The sequence below is a fragment of the Pomacea canaliculata genome, linkage group LG6, assembly GCF_003073045.1.
Source record: "Pomacea canaliculata isolate SZHN2017 linkage group LG6, ASM307304v1, whole genome shotgun sequence".
Lineage (NCBI taxonomy): Eukaryota > Metazoa > Mollusca > Gastropoda > Architaenioglossa > Ampullariidae > Pomacea > Pomacea canaliculata.
In genome coordinates, this window is record NC_037595.1 from 21,137,512 (window position 1) to 21,159,511 (window position 22,000).

General features: G+C 36.9%; 2 protein-coding genes across 2 annotated transcripts in view; one reads left to right on the forward strand and one right to left on the reverse strand.

Moving 5' to 3' along the window:
• Positions 1 to 6,951, forward strand: part of LOC112566046 (importin subunit alpha-7-like) — a 17,843-nt gene extending 10,892 nt beyond the window's left edge. Inside the window, 1 exon segment of the mRNA XM_025241973.1 lies at positions 447 to 6,951. Coding sequence (XP_025097758.1) covers positions 447 to 637 — 191 coding nt within the window. The 3' untranslated portion in view covers positions 638 to 6,951.
• LOC112566042 (coiled-coil domain-containing protein 81-like) lies at positions 6,562 to 21,925 on the reverse strand. Its single transcript, XM_025241968.1, is given in 16 exon segments — positions 6,562 to 9,317; positions 9,774 to 9,994; positions 10,666 to 10,744; positions 11,022 to 11,107; positions 11,768 to 11,851; positions 12,876 to 12,931; positions 12,934 to 12,982; positions 13,385 to 13,685; positions 13,919 to 14,093; positions 17,967 to 18,316; positions 18,860 to 18,939; positions 19,607 to 19,863; positions 20,420 to 20,446; positions 20,891 to 21,047; positions 21,306 to 21,367; positions 21,726 to 21,925. Coding segments are annotated over 16 exon segments (2,328 nt in total). The 5' UTR covers positions 21,805 to 21,925; the 3' UTR covers positions 6,562 to 9,052.
• Between the last annotated feature and the right edge of the window lie 75 nt (positions 21,926 to 22,000).

Here is a 22,000-nt window from a genome sequence, read left to right on the forward strand (position 1 = left end):
GAAAAAATGTGATCATAACTGAGAGTGGGTCATAATAGGGAAGGTTTTAACAAGGAGGTTTTACTCTGTTATGTTGATTACTTATATCTCCTAGACCTCTTGAGATTAGAAATTTCTAAAATCTTCCTTTAAATTATTGTCTCAAGTTTACAAAAGCCATAAGGGTTTTGGAATATGACATGATATTGTGTAACTTTTTAAAAAAATATCTTTTGAACGAAAGCGTTGATTAAAGTCACACTTTTTATCGTGGGCTCTGAAAAACATTTTTGTGAACTATTTGGTATATTTTCATTCTGTAATAATAAAAACTCCTTAAAAGATATTTACAATACAGATCTTAATTTCGGTGAGTTCTCCTGACTTTAAAGTGTTTGAGATACTGGTACGAATAAACATGATGATGTAATGGTAATTTTTAGTAACACACATTTCTTACTTTCCAGGACTTGACAAGATAGAGTTCCTACAGGGACATGAAAACCGAGAAATCTACCAGAAGTCTTTTGACATCATCGAACGCTTTTTTAGCAATGATGAAGAAGACAAAGTTATTGCACCCCAAATGAATGAAGGAGCACAGCAGTACCAGTTCAGCACACCAGAAAATGCTCCAATGGGTGGATTTCGGTTTTGAAGCTGATGGCTACTATAGGATTGAATGTTCAGGCCCTAAAGAGCATATTTGAAAGGATTGTGACAAGCCAGACAGCACTGATGGAGACCGTCTTGCCGGGACATTTTCATTTGACAGTCACCAAACATTATCTTCAGACTTGTGACAGAACTTCTTGATTGATTATGATAGATGTTCTGTTTTATGAACTAAAACTGTTCCTTTGGGACACCTCCCACCTATGTCAACCATAAATGAAGCCTATGCTTGGACATAAAGGATGCTATACTTATGGTCAGACTTCCCTTACATGGGCAAAAACTCATTTTCTTGCTTGCCATGTTGGCATTATCTACTCACCCTACATCCAACAGACACTTATTGGCAGTTCCTGCATTCTGAAGATTTCTGCACGTCTCTGAGACCTGAGGAATTATCTGATAGGATTCGCTTGAATGCCTCTGGCAAGTTCCTTCATGATCCAGCCGATTGTTCCACTTTGATCTTTGTGAAACTTTTCTCTTGCCTCAAGGCTAGGATCTCATCTCTTACTGCCATGCATAAAATGCAGCCACGAACAAGCTCCATCACCAGCAAAGACCCTCTGCCAACAGAACGGAAATGTCAGGAAAGAAGAAAACATTGTTCTTTCCAGTCAGAGCTACACAAGATGATGCACAGCCCAGAGACAGATGGTTTGGTGTTGGCAGCATATCATTCAAAGTGGGTTTAAATTTTGTTAAATCTTTTCATTTTGTAATCTGTTGATCTGTCTCGATTGTTGTCATCTTTCTATTTCTGCTTTCTTGTTCCTGGTGTAATTTAAAAAGGAACATTTAGATAAGTGGAAGGATGATTCCGCTCATGCTGTATTTCAGCCAAAGCACACACAAAAAGAGGCCAGCCTCTATGTTTCAGAAAAGGGACCGTGGGTCAGTTTAAAGGACTACATTGCTGCAAAAAGCCTCACATTTTTTTCAGATATAGTTCCTTAAGAATTCTCTACAGTTCATTAACACTTTGCAGGTATAAAGATTTTTCACAAGTCTTCAAGATGAGTAGAGACTTTTCTCTCACTGTCTCTTGGATTTTTTTTTTTTTTGTACCTACACTGTCTAGTCAGTGCAGCAACCTTTGATTTGTTAATACTTCTTTGAGATGGTGGCTTCCAGAAACATGCAAAAAAAAAAGAAGCTGAATAGGTATGGCATATAACAAGCTGTCATCTCTCTTTTCGTATTTTAATTCCAAACTGCTATATTACTGTGAAACTGTCATGTAACTAATTTATTTCCCCCTGTTATAGACATGATGTATATTTCCTTGTTTCATGTTAATGCATTTGCCGTCATATTTGATTTATCATGTTCACAGTTGTAAGATGCATCTGATAATTACACAAATCATTTATCTTGTATGGAGTCTTTTCCTTGGCCTTTTTTAAACACTTTTGTAAAAAATTTATCATTGTGCATGAGAATGCATGGGCTTAGCTTACTACTTCTGTCAACAATGTTTATTTCAGTCTGTTGGGCTGGTGTAACTTGTTTGTTTGTACTTGTGTCAGTTGGGCAGTTTTTTCACATATTGCAAGATGTTCTTCGTTTACCTTTTGGAGTCGTTGTGTGGGGTGGGTGGTCTAGATTTGCATATGTACATGGATTGTGGTGATGGCTTTATTTCACATTTGTGTTGTATGGTTGTGTACTCAAGACCAGAGATTTGTCAAAAGAAACATTAGTTGCCCTTCCATTTGTATCAGTCCTTTATTCTGTCTCTAGCTGAAGTAGTACTAGAGTTGGACATTTGCTTAAAGTCATAAGCAGCTAGACCACATTATCATAGTATGTGGTAGTCAGGCATCATACTTTAGCAACTAGTTCTGACTGTTCAAGACACAAAAGCATCTTCACTTTGTAAAGTTTGCAAAGAAATGCATTTAGATTGTTTTTTTTCCCCCATCCATCTTTTCAGTGAAGATCATAGCCAAAAAAAAATTGTTGCTCTTAACCAAAGCTAAACAATACCCTAATCTTACAGTATAAGTGCAGTTGCTGTATGAAGATGGTGCAGTCCAGTCCAACAAAAATGGATCGATGGCTGCAAAATCTAGCTTTTTTTAAATGTAAAATGTCTGCAGTTTATTGGCTGTGTTTGGTAAGAACCATCTTTGCATATTGAGATTGATCAAATGCAAATTCATGCTTTTAATGAAAGGAAACTTTTAATTTCTGCTGTGTCAGTCTTATGCCTGTAGTTTTTAGCCGACACCCTTTGGGAGAGGATGGGCCAGTACTTCAGTGGTTAAGCACTTGTCACCAATTTAGTGAGAACTGGGTGTTCTGTATTCATATCTTGCCCTTGGCACAACATTTGTTCTTTAGATGTGGAACCTGTTTACAGGGCCAGCTTCTTTGCCCTGACATCGCCTTAGCTGCTGGCTCAGCATAAAACAGCAGTTTCTCCAATCTTCCTTTGGGAGAGACTTTCTGTCCTATATAGCAAATAACCTTTCTTCCAATCTTTGTAATTGTGCAATGTGTAAAATGTGTTGATTAGCTTTGGTGATGCGATTTATTGTGGTTATATGGCTTTCAACATTTAATTTTCATTTACAAATCCAAATCACACTGAATGTTTTGTACACTTTGGCTGTTTGAAAAATGCCTTTCACTGATGAGAGCAAACATTTCATTCTAAGACTTCCTTCAACATTGATTTACTCAGACTTACAGAAAAAATACTGCTGGCAACTTTGTCAAGGTTGAGTTTACTTTTCCAGGCTTTGGCCTACTAATTGCTGTAGGTCAGTTGCGTGTGCTATGTTTTTTGTTTTGTTTTGTTTTGTTTTTTTGCTACAAGCATTTTTTTCTTTACAATAATACAATCTGCACTGTAAACCTATTTTGGCATTTAGACTCCATCCAGTAGATACCAGACCTTGCTTATGCCATTGTGGTTGTATTTTGTGAAGGCTTGTTTTCTGCATTTTTCTTTTCCAAATTTCTTTCCAATCTTAAATTTAGTGACAGATAAAAGTTATTCTTGAATTCAAGTAGTGCTGTATATAAAGGACCCTTTCAATGAATAAAGCCAGACAACTGAAGAAAAAGAGAACTTTGGAGTAATGTACTTTTAGTGAGAGGAAAATAGATTTACTTTATGCTGTACTTGTCCTTTAGGAAAATTGAGTGTACCGTCAGTGGGCAGATCCTTTGTTTTGTGTCATTGCAATACCATCCTCAGTAGTCTTCATTTGCTTTATTAAACTGTTGAAGGCTTTTATGTGTATACTTTTTTATTTGTGGGCTAGGGCTAAGTAACCAGAACGTGTAATCCTACTTAATCTCACCATTACCAATGACAGGTCTGGTGGGGGTTTTGTTGTTGTTTTAGTGAATTATAGTGTTGTAATTGTTCCATATAATTTTGATAGTTGGTCTGGCGCAAGCACAAAGCACTGTGTACATGTTTTTGAACTTGAAGACAATCCTATGAAGGTGAAGGTCAGCATAGCTATTGCGTCCATATCCAGGCTTGAGAAAATCCTCGGCATTGTTTGCTAATGGTTTTTTTTTTCCAGTAACCATAGTTGAGCTTTTCTTGATTTGATGTTCAGGACAGCCTATAGCTTCTATATTATGTGCAGCAGGCCACTGTCTTTAAGTTACCTTTGCTGCATTTCAGTATGTCATACGTGCTTGAGGATGCATCCATAAACTGAGCATTATCAATGAGTCAGTGAGTAGTACCTGCCTGTAAATGTTGAAGGGAATTGTGTTGCATCTTTTGTGTATTAATATATTATCTGGATGCTTTCCCACATTATCTTGGAAATTCATGGACAAATACATTTTTGACAAAACTGTTTTAAGATCCTTTGCTTTTACATCCGACCTTGGTGACAACTGTTAAAATCTTTTGATAAAAAAATAAGCAGCATGTCATTAGTGTTCTTACTAGTTTGTGGCATGCATCAATTTTGAGAAGGGTTTTTTTTTTAATTACCAAGCCTACAGTTACCAAGAATAATATGATTGATAGGTGGGGTATCCATAGTTTTGTTTTTTTTTTTGGGGGGTGGGGGTTGGAGGGGGTAAGTAACCATGCTTGTGATTACTGCCTAACCATTGAATGGTTCTTTGCACCAAAATGATTTGTACATACTGCGTCCTATTCTCATAATTGTAGGCTGCTTGATTTTGATATGTTATGGCTTAGCGAACAGAAAAGGGCAGGAAAATGTAAAATGTTATTTACCTGTGTGGAAAAATATATATATAAGTTTAGAAGATTTTCATTGGTCTTTTTTCGGTGTCGATTTGTTCAGGATTGCTGTTTTCTTTTTTTTCCTTGTAAAAAACTTTATGTTTGTACATATTTTGTCCCTTCACAGTTTCAGTTGGAGTGTTGATTTGTATACCCAGGTTAATGTAGATGACCTGGATCACATTTATCTAGCTGAAATGTGGGTGAAGTGAAGAAGGGGTGGGATGTTTAATTTTTTGTGAATGTGTTAAATTGGAGATTTCTTATTCATATTGTGTGGTTTTTGTCCTTTGGTGATTTATACGGATTTTGTTCAGAAAGCTAGAAATGAGCATAGTATAATGAGATTTTGTTAATAAGTGTTGTGTCTGTTGTCGTCCTTATACTACTTGTGTGTTTTAGGCACATCTGTACCCTCCTAGAACAAGACTGAAAATGGAGCTAAACAATTTTCTTAAATTTAACACACACAAAATTTTTTTTAGGTAAATGTAAGTCATACTAGATAAAGATTTGACAATAATGTCAAAGCGTATGTGTTTCTTAGGTCAAGAAGTCTTTCTAAAGCATTAAGAAAAGTGCAGAATCTGCATTTCTGTGAAAGAAAGATGCAAGCCAGCATTGGTTGAGATGAGTTTGTCCATAGATTTTCGATACCGGTATACCTGCTGGACATGACTAGTCAAACTGCCAGTTACTGATGACTACTTATGATGGAATGGTACCACTGGCTGGAACAGAGAGTTGTGAATAAGAAAACATTATAACATCTTGTACTGTAATTAATCCTGAATTTTATTTTTTAAAAACACAGAAATGACTAGAACTTGTATGATATTTCAATCTCTGATTTAACGTTTATAAAGGGGTTGAATACAGCATACAATGTGGGTCTAATCGATTTCAGGAGACTTTTGTTACTACAATAAACAGAGGGTGCAGAGTGTGTAAGATGTTTTTGGGTTTAGGTGTTTGTAATTAGATCAGCCGAAATGAATTTTTACAAATTCTGTTTTAATATTGTTATCAAGAAATTGTAATTGTTCATAATAAGTGTATTATTATTGGCAGATCTGTTTTATCATTTTTCATACTTTTTGTTTTATTTTTCACGACAAGACATACATTCATTCACTCATTCACTGCACACTGCTACAGTATGCACTTAATAATGGTCAGATAACTTGCATACAGTATGCACTTAATGGTCAGATAACTTGCATACATGCAACATGTATTCTTGGCCATCTGTGTGGAAGGGATGGCTATGTGGGCGGCCATCATGCCAGCCCTATGTCTGCTGAACATTCACATGTTATCATTCATGTTACTTAAACTCACATGATTAACTTATTGACAAGCACTCATACTTTGTACAGGCATACTTTGTACATACTTTGTAGACACAACATTGCGTGGTTGTGACTGGTCGTCCCTCCTTTCCACATAGATAGCCAATACTTTGACGTGGGATGGGGAATCACTCTGTGGGCATGACATGCACAATCGTGTCAACAGAGTTCTCAAACTTGATTTGTTTCCTCTCTTCTTGATACTATTGAACCAATCATGCTGCAACCTTGTGGATATTTCTACAAGGGCTGAATAGACTGGCTGAAGAAAACTGTTAATGGTTCATACCTCTACGAGGTCTGACAAAGAGACTACCTTGTTGATTTTTTTTTTTTTTTTTTTAAGAAATTACATTCTTTTACAAAGAGTGGTGTGTTTTAAAAAAAGATGCCAGCCTCTTCTGTCTTGTTTAAGTGATAGTTGCATCTCTGTCCTTTACACGCTGCCATGGTTTGCCACAAGGGGCAGCGTGCATTCCATAGTCTTTGTGATGGTGCTACAATTCAGGGATGCCACCTTCTCATGCGTCTCAGCATTTTTTTTTTTAATCTTTGGTTGAGTGCCTGGGTAGAGAAGGGATGGGGTCAGACCACGTATATACACTGAACCGAGGACAAACCCTGGCACTGGATATCTACAGATTGTGATAAAACTTTGCAAAGAAAAAAATACAGATGCCAAAAATACTTTGCATTAAAAAAAATGCATTCTGAGATTTCTGTTGCTTGTAAGTTGTTGCTGGTAAGAATGGTTCATGTGGGTAACGCACCTTTCTTTTTATTTTTTTAGCTTGGCAGCTGACAAAAATGAATGAAAGTCTGACAGGAAGGTTTTGTTGTTTTTTTTGTTTTTTTTTTAAATTAAAGTTTGTAAGATAAACACTACACAGGCAAAAATAATTAATTCCTCCAACATGAACATTGTGGTAGCATCTCCTTTAAAATTTAGACAAATGATAATGCAGACCTACAATGTATATAAAAAAAGCAGAGTGGGTGTAATTGTGTTCATAATTTGCACACATTCGCTGAAATATACAAGTAAAACTGAAAGCTTCTGTACCATTTTAAGAAACTAATACTGATGACATAATAATCAATGAACCAATACATTACAATACAGGCAAATAGTAAAATACATCACATGTGATATGTAGTAACAAGCATATCAATACTGCTGTCAGTGGAAGAAATTGAAAACATAAATACTCTTATCTAATTAAAGAAAGGTGTCAGGAAACTTTAAAAATTGTATTCAAAGGAAGAAAAAAAACTAGATGCATGCTAATGATGCAAGCTAGGGATATTGGAGATCTTATGAATTGTATGTAAGACAAGGTTTTGCTACACATGCTAGAAAAAAAAATCACTTCAAGTGGATAGCAGTCCCTGATCAATTGCCATCATCTGATCACATCTAGAAGTAGATGCATTAAAAAGTCAACTGCACACAGTCAATAATCAGATTCAACAGTTGTGTAAGTCACTTTAATTAGATACAATCACTTGCAGTCAGACAACTTTTAAACCAGGATAAACCTCATGGTGCTGCCAATGCACAAAGTAATCAGGTTAAATGTATATCACTTCTTATCAACAGTCAAATTATCACAGTAGGTATGTTTTTCAGCAGATTAGTGACATGAATTTTATACCATGACTTATCAATTAAGCATTGAAAGTAACTATACACAAAATTTGGTCTAAGTTCTGAAGTACAATTATCAATCACAGTAAATTCTTATTGTTTCGTCTAAGTTTCAGAAATTTGACCACAATAAATTAAGCTAACACTACATTGTTAAAGTTCAGGAGAATGTGAATGTGTCTAAATCCAATCACTGACCTAGGCTTTTATGGTCATCTCTGAATGACCCAATGGGTATAACTGCCCTAGCTTTTCAGAGGCACCCAGCAGTTTAATTTTACCCAACAGGCAAAAGCCCCAAATCATAAGCCACTAAGAGGCAAACTTACCAACTAAGATATCATGGGATATGCGGCATTGTACATTCCCTGGACAGTCAAGATCACAAAAGTGAAGCCTAAAAACATGAACCATCACCCCTCCACCCTTCCATGCAAATAACTAATGGAAAAACATGCAAGAAGCCATATCAGATAGTCTCCCCCATGTGATGCTTCTCCAGCAAAAAGACAACAAAAATATTTCACCTTTGGAAAAAAAATAAAAAAACAAAGGACTTTTTATGAGCACATGCTGTTTGTTCATGTGGTCTCTTAGATTCAGAATATGAGAGCAGTGAGAATGGTATTTACTAAACAATTATATCTTGGTTCAGTTGATTTATATGATCTTACCAAATATGGTTTAAGTAAAGTGTTCACTTTTGCTAAATGGTATCAAGCAAATTCACTCCATGCTTAACTTTTAACAGTTCGGTAAAACAAGCATAGTCGAAAAAGCACATTCACTTGCATGCTGACGAAGAATTTCTAAATTGTACAAAGTAAGCTACTTCGGTAGGGCCCCTGTCCCCAAATAGTAATTTGGGGGTTAACAGGTTATGGACTCCCATGAGTTAATATTTTAGCCATTTTACCTGTCGGCGACAGATTTAGCTTGTCTGGGAAGGTTAATTCAATGGGTAAATGTGCTTCATAAATTATATAAGCAATCGCACGCACCACTGATTATGGTTACAAATAATACTGCAAAACATTAGACTCTAGTCATTGTTTTGACCGCTGTTGTAATACATCTATGAAAAATGTCTTCCCCTAGATTAAAATCAAAAACACCAGCAATACCAAAGCATCTGCACTGCCCAACATATGCAGTCTGCAAGAGAAATCAAACCATAATGCGAGAACCTGGGACATAGCGTGATTCTGACCAGATATTACTCTCCCCACAATTGTTTAGTCGTCGCTTGCACTGCTTGCAGTGGTTGTACTGGTCACACTGTTCGTGCAGCAGCATGCCTGACTCTAGTCCAATGAGTCGATCTTCCAGGTCTCGAGCTCGTTTTATCTCGGTAGCCTTCATCCAGTCGTCTTCTAAGCGGCGGCGACTGTCAAAGCGCACCTTGTGGTTATAAGCACGATCGTCAAGCAACCTGCAGAAGATCCAATGGCATGTTGTGACCATAAGAAGACTCAATAATAATTTGTGACTGAGAATAAAGGAATCATCATCAAAGTGTTAATGGCACTGCTGGCTACTTTGCAATAACAGAGAAGCCTGGTGCTGTATGCACAGAAATGAAACAAGATTTTTTCCTTTTTTTTTTCCTCCTTCTGCTTAGATCTTAGGATTAGCTTATGCATTTTTTATGTTTGGCACTAGATTTTTTTGTAATCTTTCTTTTGTTCTGTTTATTTAAGTCATTAAATAAATATCAAGAAAAAAGTTATTATCCATGCTTATAGAACTTTCTTTATCTGATAGAGAAATTATAATGGCTTATTGATAAGTAGAGTATTTTCCTAATAAACAACACTTCACTGCTGCAAAAGTATGGTCCCATGATTTGTTGGACATGCCAACCACTGAATGTTTTGTCTCAACTTACTCCTTTTTGAGGCGCTCCAGCACCATTTGGTCATGCTCTTGGTCTGCTAACTGACGGAGAAGGGCGTCCCGTTTACGCTGACTGATCAGGTTCTGCTGTTCCTGGGACAACTGACAAGCTCTGCGACGGCGTTCTGCCATCTTCTCATTGTTCATGTCGTTCTTGCCAAAAATCTCAATGTCTGGTTCACGAGGGGGTAAAGGTACTGGCTTGTACCGCAGCTGCAGAAAGATTACAGAAAACACCATGACAATACATGTCAGAACAATTAGCACAAGCATAAGTGGGTAAAAGGCTTGTCGCAATCACTACAGGTATATCATGTTAACTGCACTATAAGGAAATCAGCACATATTTTAGTCATCAATAAAACTTAGTGTCTACAATATCTTTAAAGGGTGGATGCATTTGGAAATGTGCTCTATAAATCCAATCTTAATACAGTTATATGACTCAAACACCTAATCACTGCATTTAAAGATCTTAATATACATGAGTATTTAAGTAGGATACCTTATACAATAAAATCTCAATGACTCCCATTCATCAGACATAATAACCTTTATCTTAAATGAGCATAATATATACAAGCTAAGAGTTAATAGATGCCTCTAATGTAGGCTTTTGTTTACAATGGACACAGTTAACATCTGTCCTCTGTCGAAATGATGTCTAATCCCATAAGATTTTTAGATTTCTTCCTCTAGTCCAAAAGTATTATTTTTCATATTCATAACCTAACGTATATCTCCCACCTGTAATACACTTCACTGTTAATCTATTAGAAAATCTGGTTTTCATGAAAAGTAAAGGCAAACGATGGTTTCTGAGCCACCGATGCCAAGATTTGGATATTTTTAGTTTCAAAGTTTGCTATGTGTGTTATTCTCACTTGTGCACTCAGAGCACGTTTGTAAATGTCCTTCTGCTCTTCTTTGTCTTTAATATACTGCTCGCGTTGTGCAGCTAAGCTGTTGACAGAAAAGACATTGCCATTGTTATTCCTTTCTCCCTTTCAGCTAAACAACACATGTTCATTGTGAGGATATTTCCAGTTTGCTGAGTTGTCTTATGTAGATATGGCAGATGGGTATCAATTTTATCTCTATAGAAAAGAATCTTGTACTTGAAAAGTTGTCTTTTCTTTGCCATATGTCTTTCTCTAAAATGCAAAAGGACCCATGAGATCATGAGATAAGTCTATTTTTAAGTGTTCTGGCAAGAATAGAAAAACTAAGCTGTGCTTACTCTTCAGCCAGCTGAACTTGTTCAAGGCGCTCTAAAAAGTCATCATCTGCTTTTTTCCTAGCCACTGCTGACTCTTTTGTCTCCACCTGCACTCAGAGCATTGATCACCACAAGTCAAACAAAATGTGAGCTTACGAAGGTCTGTTAATAAAGTCTTTTACTGAGTATGCTAAACTGTCCCTTTCAAAAACTATAGCAGGCACATTTCATATCTTGCAGAACATGTCAGCAGCATTTCAGTCTCTGTACATGGATTATAAATTATATTTTAGTGTACTGCAAAGCAACAATGACATAAAAGACAATAGTGATATCCAAACTTTAAAAAAATCCACCAGTAAAAACACCAGCAGGAAAAAATGGATTTGATGGAGCAGAGGGAGGTGAGGGTACTTGTCGTGCCAGATGGAAGCAATCGAAAAAATTACCATGAGGGTAGCCAGCACCACGTGTGTTCCTCACTTCCCTCCCTTGGGTTAAACCATATCCACCATAAGGTTAAAGTTTCACCTTTAAGATCAAGAATATGCCCTAGTGAAATTTGTATACATTTATGTAACAATATTTTCCTCATGCTTTTTGTTTGAAATGCAGACTACAATTTTCATAAACAGTTTCCTGTGCTGGAATGTCCCCACTACCCACATAGTGCATAATGAAAAAATTGGATCTAAACATGCAAATGCATGTGCATACATATATTCCCCAGCAACTACCTTTTCCAGAAATGAATAAATATGTCTCACCTGCTTGGTAAGCTCCTTCAAGTATTCTTCCTGTTTGGGAAACCTTGGAGGTGTCAAGGGCCGCCGCTGGAATATGTAGGATCTCTGAAAACAAAATATTTATAAATTATATTAATAATAATTATAATTAAAGTTGTAAAGCATGTGGAGCTGAGCTCAATGCATGATGTACAAAAGACTACAATTTAGCTGATGATCAACATATAACAAAGAAACATAAGCGGCAGTAAATGGATGACATCATGGCATACATAAATGAAATTTATGGCTGAAGATGAAGAACCAAAGAGCATTAGAGTTTGCTTGTTTATGAAAGATATTTCTTAAAAAGGTAAACTTTGAGGCCAAGCATGAAAGCCTCAAATGTAGACAATGTTCAAAGAAAAAGGGGGAGAAATTTCAAATGGTGGAGCTTGAAAAGGGGAAGTGCCTGCCAAACTTCTTTTGTCTGATGCATGGAACAAAGAGAAAGGTAACACAAAGAGACCATCTCAGGTAGTAAGGCATTATTAGCTCAGACAGGTATGCTGAGGCAATGTAATAAAGAAAATGAAAGAAAAGTCTGATGATCTTGTAATCAGTATTTTGCTTAGTTTATTAATTATGGGAACTCCCCAAAAAATGGAAAATTTCTATCTCTGCTGAGGACAGAAGTAGAAAATAAAGATGTATTTTGGTGACAGAAACTGACAGGAAAGGTTGCATAGGACTCAGCCTTAAAAACTCAAAAGATTGACTTTCTAGTCTGTGCTGATGTGAGACTCAGGAGACAATGAGATTCCTGGCAGTCTGGGAAAGAATCGAGATGTTCACCCAGAAAAAGTAAAAGTAGTACAGCATTGCATACATATCAATTTATTTGCTGAGGGTATTGGAAGGACCTCAGTTTTGTCATCATTCAGTTTCAGTTTGTTGGTGGTCTTCACAGAGAATAGAAAATGCTTCAACACAGCAAGCAATTGTATTCATTATTATTCAAGTAATCTTTTTCAGATTACAAAACATTTTTTTTTTCATTTAACACTGAAATAGTGCAACCCAAACAAACCAGCATCCTTACATCAAAAATCTGAATATTTTTCTAAAATTTTTAGAACTAATGACTTACCTGAAGATTGTAATCCTTGGCTCGTTTCTTTGCATTGACAGATTCTGCCACCCCATGTTGAATGCAGAAATCTTTTGTAAATCATGGCGTCTTGAGATTTGCCTTTCCTAAGAACACAAAGTAAATATATTGCTCAAATTCCAGATATTTTATGAAACTATTATGCTTCTACATTCAATTATCAGTAAAAGTCACTATTCACTCTACACCAAGCACAAGAATGATAAACATTATGTGTACATACATTCTGATCATACATGCGGGTGATTGTGTGTACACATCATGATCATAGATGTAGGTGATTGCGGCCACATGCACATGCACATATACACAAAATCCATGTCTTTGCTCAACAAATTTTCCATTGAAACAATGGTTTTAGTATGTATGCCTACAAGAGAAACTATCTGTATAAAAAGAAAACAGTTTGATAAAACAAACACTGACTTCCAGAACTGCTGAACTTGACCTCTTAATCTTAGTTGTATTATTGTCATAGCAACACCCACTTGTTCCTTCAAAAGATCCTCAGCATCTCTCATGGCCTGATACTGGTGTAGCAGTCGTTCCTCCTCCTCATCACGTCGCTGTCGTTCCTCCTTGAAGTAGACAGGGATGTTTCTGCGTGCTCTCTGGTGGCACAGATAGCACAGCTCCTGACCAGCATTTGGATGACCACAGGAGGAGCCTGGGGGTGTCAAGGGCTTCTGAGGCAGATGATCAGATGTCAGATCCTGGAGGCTGTGTGAGCGATGAAATGGCTCCAGTCGAGGGGCTGTAGGTGGCTTGAGAAATCTACTGTCACCTTTGCTGACAACAAGAAGATACTTGAATTTTCTATTTGATATACACAAGGAATGCTGACAGCATAATTTTAGCAAACCTAAACAGTTTCTGTTTCCTACTTTTATTGAGAAAAAGAATAGATAACATAAAAATAACACAAATAGTTTAATCAAAAGTTATTATTCCAACTCAAAGTACACGTGATAATGTTACTTGGCATGTATTTACTGTTAAGTGAAAGGTTAAAGACTACTCACCTCATGCTCATCTCAGGGGGAATTATCTGAGCCTCACCCTGTGTTGCTGGAGAGATTATGGGTGTAGCACCAGAGGGCACCAGGTCATCAAGGAGAGAAACACCTGTAGCCTTTGCAAGAGGCATTGCCATTCTGGAAGAGGAACGACCTGGTGCTGATGTCATTTTGTGGTCATCTACAGAAAAGTAGTTTGTAAAAATCACAATCTTTCTGCTTTCATCACTAAGAAACTATTATTATTTATGCTCTGTTTAAGATGTACAAATGACAATAATGTACACAATCTGCAGTATGTCTACAGATCAAATAATGTTACAGGTACCAAGGTAACAGCTAGATCATCATTTTACCTGAGTCAGCTGATATACAAGGCCTGGACTTGCATTTTACACTCTGAAGCTTCCTACTTCCTTTCTGCAGTTTTCTGTACCAGTCTACTGTATACATCTTCAACAATTTAACAAACCTCTTGTCTGGTCAAAGTTTATTCAAAGCTTCACTAAAAATTTTACTTCTACTTTCCGTTCACTAATTTTATAGCTTCCACAGAAGAGCACAGTCTCAGAGCTGTCTGCAAAAAAGGTGCATCACAACCTCCTGATCAGCCTGTCTTAAGTAAGTGGCTCCTGCACAAGTGAGCACTGATACTCCGTAACCAACAACATTCTGGGGCTATGGCAACTCCATGCTCTCAAACCACACAGAGGCTGCAGGGTGACAAAGGAAACCAGCACTGAGTGACAGTCCACATATTATCATCAATATTTCAGTTTCCTCTTATTTGTCTCTTTGTATTGAATCTGATTACTATTTGTCAGGGCAGTGCAGTCCTTTCAGTGGAAGAAGGGCAACCTCACCAAAACAAAAAACACTTTCCCTGATTTTTTTAAGTGTTAAAGACAGGAGGTTGAAACCCTTTGAAACCTGTGGCAGGGTTTATAAGCAAAAGAAAAATTTCTGTCTTGGACTTCCTCACACAGACAATAAAAGTTTGATTTGATTTGTATTGTAACCTTTGGTATTATATCAGTTTAATGCACTTGAGTACTTTTTGAATGCGGTTTATCTTGTCAAGTGTAATGCGACAATATCCATGATTTTTTTTAAACTCTTTTTTTGGGCATGATATTCATGTCTAACCATTGCCATCTTCAACAAATTATCTAGGTTGTTCTCCTTCCCCTGCTTTGGGGAAGATACAAATACAACGTATATAAATCCATGTGCACTCATATACATAGTAGGTATGCATGTTTATATTAATATTGTCTTGTGTACTGCTGGGAAACTTGCTTGATAATCTACTTTTTAATAACCTAGTGCTTCAGCTTCATACAGACGAAAAACTGCCAAAATTCATACAGATGGCACAATGACAAAACTGTTAGGAGACTGCAGCTGACAATGACTCTGTGTGTGTGTGTGTGCCAGGCCCCATCCAGTCACCCTTACTATTAGGTAAATGCAGTTGACAATGATTATACTGCTACTGACGGCAGCTGACAATGTCTGCTCCTTTTTACCACACCCTTAAAAAGAAAATCCCAAAATTTTTACAGAAAAAATATTTAGGTTTAAAGAACAAGAAAGGGTAAGCTTAAAGAAGCTAGCCAGTGCAGCTTTATCAAGAGGTATTTCAACGAAGTAAAAGATCAATTATTGACTGCATCTCAGACAGAATATGTATTTACAAATGCTTTTAGTTCTTTTATCAATACAGAAGAAGGTCTAGTGGCATGGTATGTTCAAGCACCAAAGAAAAAAAAAAGTTCCACTACCTGAAAAACAGGAAATGTTAAACTGTAAGCTCAAAGGATTGGCTTATCCCACCAATGATGGTTTGTGTTCAAAAGAAGTATTGATCATTTTTCTGTTGGTGTGCAGGCAAATGTCTGGTGGCTGTGAAACAAGTGTGTACAAATGGGAAATGGAAATGCTGACTGTCCTATTGATGAGCTATTGTTTAAATACAACAGCTTTCATTGATTTTTGCAGCTGCATTTAAAAATTCAAGGGGAACATCATGAACAATTTGTCTGAATACATGACTAAATGAAAATAACTTGGAAATTTTTACATTTAACACAAGATACTATTATAAAAGCACAGATGTACAAATATCAAGTCCTGACAAATTTCTGTTAAACACAAATGTATAGTGAGCAATGAGCTACTAAACTGCTACAATACAAATGAACAAAGCCAGACAGGTCACAACATGTACAAACAAAGCCATTCTATGCCAGTGAGCAAAGATCCTAATTTACTATGTAAGTCATAATCAAAAGCCAGAAGATGCTGTAGATGGGCTGCATCAGCCTAATTAATACAATACAACTTTATTCATCCACAAGGGCAAGGAACAGATTATACCCATCAGCCTTTGTCACTCTAATTTTCTTTCCACCTTTAGGTCCAAACATTAGATGCATTTTTTCCAGTCTTCACTGCAACCCTGTTCTGACCAGGAGGGGGCATAATGTGTATCTGCACTTGTGTATGAGTAGGTGTGTCTGTTATAGAAGTATGTCTGTTACATGCAAATATGGGTGCATGGTGTTAGTAATTCTGTTTAGATGGATAGGTCTGTTTATCACTTCTGTAAAGTGCTCTGAGCAAATCCTTGGGATATTAAAATTTTCATTATTATTACTAATTTTCTACAGTACCAATGGATACAGATACTATCTACTGAAAAATGACAAAATCTAAATTAGATAGAAAAACTAAAACCAGCACAACAAAACACAGGAAATAAAATAGTTATGAAACAGGGTGTGTCATTAAATTAACCACTCCCATAAAAAAAAAAATCTTCTTGCAACAGCTATGAGATTTACACATTTTCTAATGCAAATATTAAAATTCTTGTTTTTGAAATGCTTTTGTTGCACGCAGAGACAGATACTTTTTAACATGATTTTTCTTCTGCTTTTAACACTTGTTGGCAGAGAGTCTGGTTTCAGACTTCCATCTCACCAACTAACTCTCTGGATCCTAGACTTTTTAGGAGCTTTCTTGTAAAATTTGCTGATCACACTCCCTTGCTGTCTCTTTTGTATGATAGTGAACATGATCATAGTGGCGCTCTTCCTGACTTTGTTCACTGGTGTGATGAACACTTTCTTGTCTTGAATGCCTTAAAGACTAAGGAAATGATTTTCAACTTTTGGACAAACAGAGCTGAGGCAGTCATCAGTATTATCCATGATGATGCCATCGAGGTAGTCGACCCTTACAAATATCTAGGTACTATCTTAGATAACAAGCTTAAATGGGATATCAACACTGACATGATCCTCCGTAAGAGCCAACATCTGTACCTCCTATGGAAACTCAGATCTTTCTCAGTCAGCTCTGTCATCCTCACTTGGTTCTATCAGTCCTTCATCAAAAGTCTCATCACTTTCTCTTTCATCTCTTGATTCTACAGCCTCTCCCTAAGGAACAGGAACAGTCTTGTTTCCCTTGTTAATATTTGTTCCAAGATCACCAGAACCAGGCAGAGGGATTTGGCAGCCTTTTGTCATCAGCAAATCCTCAGGAAAGCATTATGCATCCTTTCTATTTCTGATCATGTAATGGCATGTGAGTTTTCATTCTTGCGGTCTGGCTGTATAGGTACGCGATATCTGTATGCAGAACCAATCATCACCACAACTCATTCATTCTAAGTGCCATTCACTTGATAAACTCTACTGGCCGTCATCTTGTACTAGGCTGAGGTGGCCTGTGGTCACCAACTGTATCTGCTGTTAGGAATGTGTATGTGTGTGTGAGAGAATGTGTGTGCGAAAGAGACACTATTTCAACATGTAAATTTATATTACCTTTTTTCATGTATATGCATATACTATTGCTAGTACGAGCACTATTTTGAATTGCCCCTGGGCAAATAAAGCTGTATTGCATTGTATTGAGTTTATGTATATTTAACCAGTCCATCACTCTCTACACATCCTTCCCTCTCTCTCACACAAACCCATCCCTGCACACACATACACACATAAATAAATGCATGCATAGATTTTTTTTTTTTCACACTTACCACGGACGCTATCTGTCACCCCTTGTGGCGAGAACTCTATGGGCTGCACATTTATTACTCCTTCATTGAGGACATTTTCCATGCCTGTTTGAGTCAAGGAATCTCCTACATAAAAATCTTCAAAGACATCCTCATGGAGAGCATCTGTTCTGGTCTGCCCCTCAAGTTCATTCTGCAGCTCAAGCGCCTTTGGAATGCTGAAGTGAACTGAGGCATCATGGAAAACTGCATCTTCTGAAGTGGTGTTTATAAGGGGTTCTGTTTCAGAGAGATTGGGTGGCAAGGTCTCTTCCTGTTCTGCTAGTGGTTCCAGAAGGTTGCTGCAACTTCTAACATTATTGCGCTGAATTCTGAAATTATAGAAAAAAAGGCATCTAGCCATTGCTGTGTTGATGTGACCTCCACAACAGTCATGTGTGCACCAAAATGGCCTATTTGTTGTTCCTACCGACACCACCACTGATACTACAACAACTACAAATCTCAGGTGAAAGTCAAATGAGGGTCAAAGAAGAAAAGAAGGATAGAAATGGATATTTTGGTAGTAGGACTGAGCTGTAGTGACTGCATCTATGTTAATGGCATTAACCTTTTTCTAAACATGCGAGCACAATGAACTCTGTTTTGAGCTAGCCTTTGATGGTGGGGTAAAGCACTATCTGAATTTAATTTATCATTATTACTTCTGAAAATCTTATTAATAACAAAAAACAACAACCAAAAAGCAGTAAGCTTAAATGATAAATGCTTTATTGCAATTTCCCCAACATTAAACCATGGAATTGAAACCTTTTGCCTACAAGTTAAATGGGGGAAAAAAAACTAAGAGATGTTGAGATTTTTGATAATGCATTTAAGTAAGATGGTTACCTTGCTCTGGCAAAACAGCTTACCTTGGCAGAATAAGAGTGTTGCTGGTAGCTGGGCGTGATAACGAATGGTTCGACATGACTGAGTCAACTGTGCCAGGACGCTTTAGATAAAAAAATAAAATACAATAATAACATACTGGCTGGAACTGTACTTCAAGGCTCCATTTCACGTGAATGCTTTTTATGAAGCCAGACAGCAGACAGAGCCTGCCAGCCAGCAACAAATCACATTTTAAACTTTCCTACAAAGAACACAGGTTGCTGTATATGCTCATTCATGCTAGAGATTAATAACAGTATATATAACTTCCATGTTTTCACTCATCTCCTGGTATGTTTACTGACATTCACAGAATATCGTTTTGTTAATCCCCTTCCTGTTTCTGATGTACATTATGAACTGAACTGAGCATTTGCTTTTTAGTCATTGAATAGACATTGAATAGAAATAAGTGAAATTGAAGTGATGATATATAAAGAGTAGCTGACTAAATGAATAAGTGAAAAAGTTTTCACAGTTTCTAAAAAGATGTTTCCAAGAATTTTTATTTCACTTTAACATTTACCAGCATTACACTTTTCCCCCCTGATTATTACCTGTGCATTCTGTTTACCTACCTTTTCTGTAGAATTTGAGTGGTCTGAGATAACAGGTATTAAAGACACAGGAAGGGGTAAGCAGTTTTAACTGGACTTATGAGAACACAATATGCATCCTACCCCAACCCACCTCTCTCACCAATTTTGAGGATATTGCAGAAAACTTACATTCTGCATTGAGCTGATCATGTTCCCACTGCCATCCATCTGATTGATAAACTCCTTGTAGAATCTCATTTTAACACGCAAATCACGGATGATCAGTCTACCAATGCCCTGAAAGACCAGCTCCACATTGCGTCGAGCTGCAACTGCTCTTGAGATGGAATTCACAATCTCTTTCACACAATTGTCAACTGTGTCACGATCAAAAGGTGTCTCAAAGGATAGGGCAGCAAAGTTCAGAGGTGGTGAAGGGATATGGCCTGCAAAAGAAATTTGTGAATGTTACCATACCAACTGTATTTGGTAGTCTGATTTTTGTTCATGAGAAAGTTAAACTACCTATATAATTATTGACAATAGATGACTTAATCTATTCTTTTTAAATGAACAAGGTAAACTCCAAAGTTAGAGGCTTCTGATAATAAAGTAAGATGTCTTCACTGGTAAATAACAAGTCTTTCATAGATTATATTGTACGCTCACATTTGACACAAATATTCTTGAACAGCAGTTAAATAATTATCTTCCACTAGATGAGGAAAATCTTGAAAATAGCTGCCCCATTCGAATGGGAAAGATCTAGGAACTCGATTCAGTATCAGAAGCGTTCATAAATCTTGATTTACTTAGGATATGAATTCCTTTTACCATCTGAAGTGCAAAACTCGATCAGTGATGATTATATAATGGCACAAAACTGCAACTCAAATCCACACCAAAATCTGTTACTAAAAATGTAAATTAACTGGAAACAGAACAAAAGTAACTTATCACTGAATGAAATCAACTTTCAATTTTAAATCAAAGGAAAATGACCTTGCAATACTTGTATAGAAGAGGCAACTGGAGAGATGAAAAAGGAGGTGGCTGAAATTCTTGAAGACAATTGCCAGCCTCATAAACAGGTGTCACATGACTCAGATGTAGAAAAATTTAAAAAAATGTCAAGTCTATTCATGGACTTTTTGCTAATTGTCACATTACACAATAACATTTATCTCTTACAAGGAAAGTGGTTAGAGTGCTGGTGTCTGAATCTAAACTGAGAGAGTGCTGGTTCAATGCCAGCAAGATTAATACAGCAAACTGCCCCTAGTAGACCCAGCTTGCAGGAAAGGGTATCTGACTCCATAAAGGGTTGGGGAAGGTAAGGCAGCAATTAGGGAGAGGAGATGGGCACCGCCCTCACATAAAGCTGGTGAGGTCTCATACACATCACCCCTCCAACAGCTTGAAAAGGTTATATGGGATGAGCTTTACCTTTATCTTACCTTATCTCTTACATACCTGGCACATTGTATTTGTTGAACTGAAGACCCAGGGTTTGAGCAAACTTCTCAGAGATATTGAAAACAGGTCGCTGAGACTGTAGGAACTTATTGTTTCCAATATCCAGGCGTCTTTGAGAGAAGGAGAATGTCCCAAAGTTAGGAATTTGAACTCCCTGAAAAATCAAAACATTTCATCAGTTGAATGACTCTAAGAAAGACTCATTACACTGATAATACAATAAAGCAGGGGAAAAAGTGGACTGTCCCATAGTAATTTGTTAAAATATCAATTTAAATGTGTTTTTGTTTTTATAAAAGATATATATATGTTCAGTCTTCAGCCTACAACAAAATCTATCTAAACTTCAAGAAGCAGATAACAGACAGAACTGTAAAGAAATTGCAAAATACGCAATCGTACTGTCACTTACTTTTTGCTGTAACATTTGTTTCTCAATGTAATTACAGACATTTTCCCAGACACTTCCAATGTCTGTAAAAATGAAGAACATCTTTTTTATTCATTTTCTGCTGACTCCCATTAACAAGTTTTGAAGAAGTAAATAATGCAACCAGAAATGAAACCTTAAATGGGTAATGAAATACATTCCTATACAACAACAACATATATATGTCCACAGGATTTTTATAACATGTTATATATATATACATGCACATACACCTATGTGCATACAGAGGCCTCAAGGCATTCACACAAAAATACTTTAAAGAAAGAGAAACAGGAGATGAGCAAGATATAAAATAATAAATATTTTACATATTTAGTGCCATATCCCGGCTATATGGGCAAGATATTTGAACTGTCTTACGGGACGATATCGTGTACTTACCTTCCTCCGATAAATTGGCGACGGTAGAAAACCTCCCCTTTTTGGCTTCAGCAAAGAAGCCTTGCAAATTTTCTGGCATCTTCAGCTTACATTTTATGTCGTCGTCAACCAGTCAACTTCTTTAAAGGTGACACGAGGTAACCTACGTTGCTATGGCAGCGTCGCATAGCTGGGTTTCTAGCCGGATGTTTATTGCTTTGCGCATGCGTGTGACATAATCATAGTAGAGAGACAAAAGGCGTACCACGGCCTTTGACCTTTTAAGGCAGAGCTAC